Raw genomic sequence first — 7528 nt, 5'->3', positions numbered from 1 at the left:
CTCTCCTCCGAGCATCAGGACTATTTCCAAGCATTGCCATACCACCTTGGTTATGCATGTTCATACCAGATGGACCAACCGGTGAATAGTAAGGAAACATGTTACTATTGTCTCCATAACTTCCATAGCTGCTACCAAGCCCAATGCTCTCATTATAGCTCCCATGGCTTCCTACGCTACCATAACTATTAGAAGGAGGATACTGCATCATCTGAAAATGTGCGTTGCTATAGATCGAAGCTCTATTTTTTCCTGGAACCTGGATCGATTACATATAACAAAATAAAAGTAAAAAATGAAAAATAATTATTTCTGAACTGAAAATGGTGTACATTACTCCGAATTCTGTAGTAGCCGAATTGAAGAGAGTAAATAGGAGTTTCCATTAGAGGCTGCATGACCACTTTAGAGAAGTATGTCTCGGGGAGGAGAGATGGAAGCTTTGCTATATTGTTTTTTTTTTCTTTCATCTGCCTAATCTTTTGTTTAAGTTGGTGACAATAATTGTGTTTCACCCTATTAATGTATTCTTCGATGAAATGCACTCAACTTCTCTACAGATATTAAGGCAGTAATATTTACAAAAGTAGCAGGCTCACATTAGGTGATAGGCCAGCAGCAAACCAGTGCCCTCCACCTGGATGATTATCCACCTTGACAGTTTGAACCACCGGCTAAACAGAAAAATAAGATGTATATTACATGAGGTAGATATTAGAATGAAAATATAGTAACAACCAGACAAATTAAATGGCAGAGTTAATTTAAGTCAAATATTAAAAGTATAACCTACTACCTTATGAGAAAAAATAGATCCTTTAGGATTGGAAGTTACTTACCACACGAGGGGTCTCTGGGGGAGGCTGATAAGGTTGTGTAAAAGGCTCTCCAGTTACAAAAGGGTGTTTTGAGGCCTAAAGGAACATAAATTAACAATCTAAGGACTTACAGATTAAACTTCACATCAATACAAGCCGAACTTTAGTTTGAAAATGAGTCAAGCAGGGGTAATGGGACAAAGGGAATTTACCTGGAAAGGTGACCATCGTTTCGCAGGATCGAACTCAACAAGTCCTCTCAAAAAATCAATAAGAGCCAATCTTATTTGACTTTCTGAAACAAGTTTGCACAACATCCCTTAATACTGTCAATTTTGATGCAAGAAATAAAATATAAAATATGGACATATATGGTTGAATAAAACAAAACAGCAAAATCATGCTGTGCATGCATTTCCAGCCTCTGGCTTTTACCAAATTATGGAAAAGCTAACCTTTGACAATATCTTCCTTGGGAAGGTTTTTCCTATAGGGATAGTTTGTAACAATTGCTTCAAGGTTCATATGATTAAAATACTCCTTTCCAACAGTTGGCTTCTTCAATTCTCTCTGAACAAAATCAGAAATGTAATGATAAACATCTAACCTTAAGAAAAAGCGGGGGAGCGGGCGCAGGCAAATGAAAACATTTAGAACCATTTTCTACGAGAGATGTGACAATGTTAGTTTTGGAGAAAACATCCTAAAATAGATAAAAAGAAGCATGTAAAACTTACAACTTCATACTCTTCCTCCGTCAATGCTTGATAAACACTTCTTCCATTTTTGGAACCCTCACTAATCTCTATGCTCTGGAGACTTCCAATACACTTGAAGAATTTACTTGTGTTTTTGGCCTCCCTCAATACATAATCAGGTGGCTGTCCTCTGCAATATATTCACAAAATCTAAAATCTTATTCAAAGCAGGGAAACAAAGGAAGCTAACTGATTTGCATACTAGAACAAAATAAAATTGTTTAGGCTTTATTCTGGCTTGTTCTTTATTTAAAGAAATTGGCATGCGCTGTTATATAGTTGAGAGACAGTAACTATGTAAGATGTTACTAGCATCCCATTTGCTTTTGGCATAGAAAAATTGAATATAGTAGGATAAGTAAGGAGAACCAAAGAGAGAAAATATCTATAAAAAAAAAAAGATCAAATAAGAAGAAAGAGGTATAAAGTGGTTAGAGAGGAAGATACGCGTTATATATAACCCGTTAGTTGTTTTTGCTCTTGTATAGAGTAATTCTTATCCTCTATCTTTTATTATTCTTCTCTTATTCTCAATGAAATTCTTCTTTTATAAAAATAAAATAAATGAATAAATAAAAAGAGTGATATTCTCTGAAATCGGAATCTCAAATGGGGTAATTCCTTTATAATTTGAGTTCCTAATCAATCCTTTCAGTCCTACACACTATCTTGAAGACCTAATTATATTTCAGAGTAACCTTATTGCTACCGTTTGCTGTCAATTTGGTGTTCAAATGTAGGACCATTCTGTTTCCATATGATTGCTGAAAAGACACTGTTAAATGAATATAAATACTTGAATTTTATTTTTGACCATTTATCTTTTTGGCTGGATATATATAAGTTCGACGGACAAAGGAAGAAAATATGTTGTTGATATCATATTTTTTCTACACATATATTGGAAGCACCAGATATAAAATATGCATCCAACTTGAGAGATAGAAGCATACCCAAGTATTTCAATCATCCGCCTCAAAAGATCAAATTCTGAAGCCCCGGGAAATAATGGTAATCCAAGAAACAATTCAGCCACTATGCACCCAAAGGACCACATATCAATAGCTGTTGTGTACCTTTTAAGCGTTAAGGACAAATATGAAGCAAAGAAGAGTATCTCAAAATAATCTGACAAGGTAATCATTAAAAAACAACCTTCTTCCAAACAGTATGCAATAAGGTTTTCAGGCATGCAATCAATTTAAACAAAAGCATGCCTCTCATGTACAAAGGACTGCATGTTCTAATTACCATTACGAATTACAACACTTGCGGATATCAACAAATTAGCCAAATTCTTTAACACACACCCTGCCCCAACAAAGCCCCAACTATGGCTACCCCATCCGTAAACAAGGAAGGAAAACATGTAACGTGTAACTCTAAAATGTTCAATTGCTTCCCAATCTGAACCCACAGTATGCACGAGTTTGACATCGTCGACACAGACCAAACTATAGCTCCAAATGCTAAAGCACAACCTCGACTTTGGTTAAAAACGTTCAATGCAAATACTTAGCCAATCAAACACAGGTATCACACTGCAGCAAGAAGCAGCAGCAAAAGAAAAAAGATAGAGCAGTGAAAAGAAACATCAAAAATTGAAAAACCATGAGGAAAAAAGTTTCAACAACAAATTTCATTGATTAGGATACTGATATCCAAGAAGAACCTCAGGGGATCTGTAATATCGACTCTGCATAAAAAGGGAAAGATTGTAAGTACCAGACAACTATAATTACAACAGGAAGGATCAAAACGGCTATGTTCAACAGTAAATGTAAACCTGAATATAGGAGTAAACAGTGCGGTTTTCCATGCATGCTGATCCAAAGTCAATAATTTTGATTTCTGCTGGCTTCACAGTGCTACACATGAGACACAATTTCATTAAACCACAAGATGAAATAGCTACAACACTCATTTCATTATGTACACCACGTAAAAAACCAACCTTGTACATAAAAGAATGTTTTCTGGCTTCAGATCACAATGAATAATGCCAGCATCCTTTAATAGAGCCAGTCCACATAAAATCTTAAAAATATAAATTAAAAAAAAAAGATTATGGTAAGATATCAAAGCCAGCGGAAGATAAAGCATAAAGGTCATTCAGAGATTTGACATACCTGCTTAGAGAATAGCTGAACAATGCTAAGCGATAATCCTCTGAAATGATTCATCTTGATAAGCTCATACCTATATGGCTACAATGTCAATACCAAAATATGCAACAAGATAACAAATCCAGAATTGTAATATTGCAAAATCCATCAAATATTTTAATCCAAAATTTCAACTGGAACTTGAACACCAATCATGCTTTACATGCATTTTCAATGATCATAGCAGGACAGATACTAATGGGAATAGAAGTCCAGAAGGACCAAAACTTACAAGTTTGTGTCCAGTAGTTCAAAGCATATGCACAAATGCCGTTGATACACAAAATAATCATATATACGAACAATATGATGCTTATCCTCAGGATCATACTTCTTATTTAACTGCAAGAATGAAATGATATATCAAATTAACTTCTCTTGGTTGCATTTTAAAGAAAATAATTACAATTAAAAAAAATCATAATATGATACGTTACCGTCGTCAATATAGTTACTTCAACCAGTGCCTGTTGATAGTATGCAGGTTGATTTTTAATGATCTTCACAGCAACAAAACTGTTGGTATCTGAATCCCAGCACTTCGCCACTTGACCAAATGTCCCATGGCCAAGAAGATCTTTGACAATATATCTGCAATATCAGAAAGCCAATTCATAAAAGACATGCTGATATTACTAGGTGAAGGGCAACATGACACGCTTGCTATCAACTACCAATCTGTCTGCACTCTGTATTGATTTTGATATTCAAATAAACATAAAGCGTAAAGGAAAGAAATATTTATGACAAACCTTTTATTTTTCTCTACATGGACCAAGACAAAATTCACTGTCAGAATAAGATCTGAGTTTACATTATCATAGCCATCATTAAGCACTCCAATTGATGGACTCGTCAAAAATCTTTTTGGATTTAGATCTTCAGAATATTTAAACTTTGGATTGCATGTTTGATATGTTTCAACTATCTCCTTGGTCAATCTTGCCACCAACTGCAAAATACAAGCAAAGCCAAAGCTCCGAACAGTCAGATATTATTGGGCACAAGATCATGTATCAATTGATGACAAAAAAACACAAGTTAGTAATTTTTAATCGCCTAGCTTGACGAGTGATGATAATGAAATCACTTGCTAAATCATACCATAAGTTATCTAGACAAATTGAAAAAGAAATATTATTAGAATAGAAGAGAATATAAAGATAAGCCATCATGGCATATATACAAAAGGTAAAGGTAAAACATAAAAAGCATGTAATAAGGTATGCTAGTCTCTTTGCATATTAGCTAAAGAAACTCCAATGGCCATTGAACAGCCCAAGTTCTGAGCACCAAGAGGAAGTCAAAAAATATAATCGTATCCCAAATGAAATCAATATTAAAAAAATATTAAAAACCCTAGAATTTCTTTCCGATCATATGCACCAAAGCACCGCAAACACTGCGGACTACCATAGAATCTTTACTTTTTTATGCAAGCCAGAACTTCAATTAGTGAGGAGAAACTTATGCAAGTCTATAGGGCAAACCAACAAGTCTCAAAGATACCAAAAAGCCCTGTTTTGGATGAAAGCAATTCTTTTTCTCCCATAATCTAAACATTAGACACAGAGTAAACTAAGGTTGAATTTTTTAATCACCGTCACTGAAAAGGAAACTAAAATTGAACTAGGACTGTGCAGATCCCACTACTTCTTCCATAGGCCATACCAAAGCACAACCCCAAAAATTAACACAACTGCTAGCAGAGCCCACAAATTCCATATGAAAGCTCAATATTTCTGACATTGCTCATCCAAACATAGGCATGATCCCCTACAAACATTGGAGTATTCAACCTTCTACATTTTCTGCTCTCCTTGTCATTGAGCTTAGAAAGAAATTGCAGCGACATCCCATTAACCCCATCATTCCAAATCAAAGTTTTGATACCATTTATACATGGCACCAAATTGGCAAACACTGTTGCATTGACATCACACTAAAACACCTGCTGCTGTTGATATTCGACGGATACTAGACTCAATTTAGGAGGAAGGTGCGTATATACTCATAAATGAGAAAGGTGGAACAAAAAAAAGAAAGGCTAAGATGCTGCAAAACATTGCAGGTCTCCTTCCTCCCCACCTAAAGCCTCCAATTCCTCACTCAATAATTACATGGCCCCTAAAGGATCCTTCATAAACATTTCAAATTTGCTTCCCAATGTGATGCTACTTGTGAGCCAGCATCTTGCCTTGGCATGCACAAAGAGAACTAGAGTAATCAAACCATGGCACTTGATAATGAACATGAGTACAAAGATTTGCACCCTAAATAAAAGCTATAGCTCTTAGTCTAGTAGCATTTGTGAGTTTGATTCCTATAGCATTCTACATTGGGAAGGCCTAACAGGGCCAACAAGAAGTATTAAAGCTACATTCAAGAGTTTGATTCCTATAGCATTCTACTGTGGGAGTCGCAAGGCCTAATGGACAATAGTCCGATTGATTGGATAGTAGATTCTCAAAAACCCCTTAACTATGCAATGTAGGTGTTAGAGTGGATTTTCTGTTATGGACAAACATCTAAACTCACGTCCATTATATGGTCAATGTCAGATTGCATCTACTTGATAATGTTCTTAACCAAAAGTATTTACAATTTAACTAAAAATCGCAACTTTTGACCTAGTGATATACACACAGTAAGTTAACAGTTAATTAAGCTAATTCAAACAAAGCACATCTATGACATCTAACTATGATTATAAGGGAATAACTTTCAAACACAATCATTTAAAAGATCCAAAAAGAAACTTACAGGCTTCCTCACTGTCACTGCCACTCTCAATCTCTGTGGCCTTTGAGCTGTGGCTTCTTCACCCTGTGGTGGCCCATAAGGAGCAAACACAGCCCGGCTCGGACGCCATCCGGAAGACACCGGCAACCGCGAAGCTGAAGGCGATGATGATGATGCAGCAGTTTCATTATTCCGAGGTCTAGCCTCATCCATGACACAGCAAGAAAAAGACCACCCTCAAAGATTAAAGAACAAAAGCTCCTCCAAACTCAAAGATTCACTTTCCCCAATTCCAATTCCACTTCCACCATCATCATTGCTCTTCCTCTTCTAATATCTATTGCATCATCACCACACCAATCACAACATCACAAAGACATAAAATCAAACACCTAAAGGGCAATCCCCAAAAGGGAAAGAAGAAAAGAGATTACCCCCAATCAAATAATCAAAAACACCCACCTTTTGTGCTACAATCGGTGTTTAGCGAAGAACCCACCAACGGATTTCAATCCCATCGTAAACAGAACCTTCTAGAATCATCGCCGAACGCCAAGATACCCAAGATCCATTCAAGGATTTTTCCAATTGAATCCAACACAGAAGCGAAGACAGAAACTATTTTCTCTGGGTATGAAGATAACAACAAGAGAAATCGTTGGATCGGAAGTGTTCTCACGAAAGTGGGACACCTTTTTTGCCCCAATTTTTTTGTGGTTTTTGGTGTAAGGGTGGTTTTGGTGTATGCTTGGAAAGAAGAGAGTAAATGGTATAAGAGGGTTGATGATGATGATGATGATGATGATGATGACGATGATGCAAATTGGATGTTTTTGTTTCGTTGGTGTCTCTGTGCGGAGAGAGAGAGAGAGAGAGAGAGAGAGAACAACGCCGTCTTGCTTCGATCATATGAAATAACAAATAATTATAATTATAATTATTTCTATTTATTTTGTTAATTATTAAATAATAATTATTATATAAGTAGTTTTGTTTCTTGTGTTCACTTCACTCTTAATAACAAGTGTTAGTGTGTGTCTTTGCA

General features: G+C 35.9%; 1 protein-coding gene across 2 annotated transcripts in view; it reads right to left on the bottom strand.

Moving 5' to 3' along the window:
• The window catches only part of LOC107619238 (dual specificity tyrosine-phosphorylation-regulated kinase 1B), a gene marked incomplete in the record, with an annotated part of 9373 nt that extends 1976 nt beyond the window's left edge, over positions 1-7397 (bottom strand). The window contains 16 exon segments of one of the 2 annotated variants that reach the window (XM_016321830.2): positions 1-259; positions 600-674; positions 840-914; positions 1031-1113; positions 1274-1388; positions 1556-1706; positions 2530-2652; positions 3232-3272; positions 3363-3444; positions 3531-3613; positions 3706-3775; positions 3974-4083; positions 4179-4332; positions 4494-4693; positions 6505-6820; positions 6946-7397. In XM_016321830.2, coding sequence (XP_016177316.1) covers positions 1-259; positions 600-674; positions 840-914; positions 1031-1113; positions 1274-1388; positions 1556-1706; positions 2530-2652; positions 3232-3272; positions 3363-3444; positions 3531-3613; positions 3706-3775; positions 3974-4083; positions 4179-4332; positions 4494-4693; positions 6505-6696 — 1813 coding nt within the window. 2 annotated transcript variants of the gene reach the window in all.

Source organism: Arachis ipaensis, chromosome B01 (genome assembly GCF_000816755.2).
Source record: "Arachis ipaensis cultivar K30076 chromosome B01, Araip1.1, whole genome shotgun sequence".
NCBI classification, from domain to species: Eukaryota; Viridiplantae; Streptophyta; class Magnoliopsida; order Fabales; family Fabaceae; genus Arachis; species Arachis ipaensis.
The sequence above is the reverse complement of the archived record's forward strand: the minus strand, read 5'-3'. Positions and strand labels throughout refer to the sequence as shown.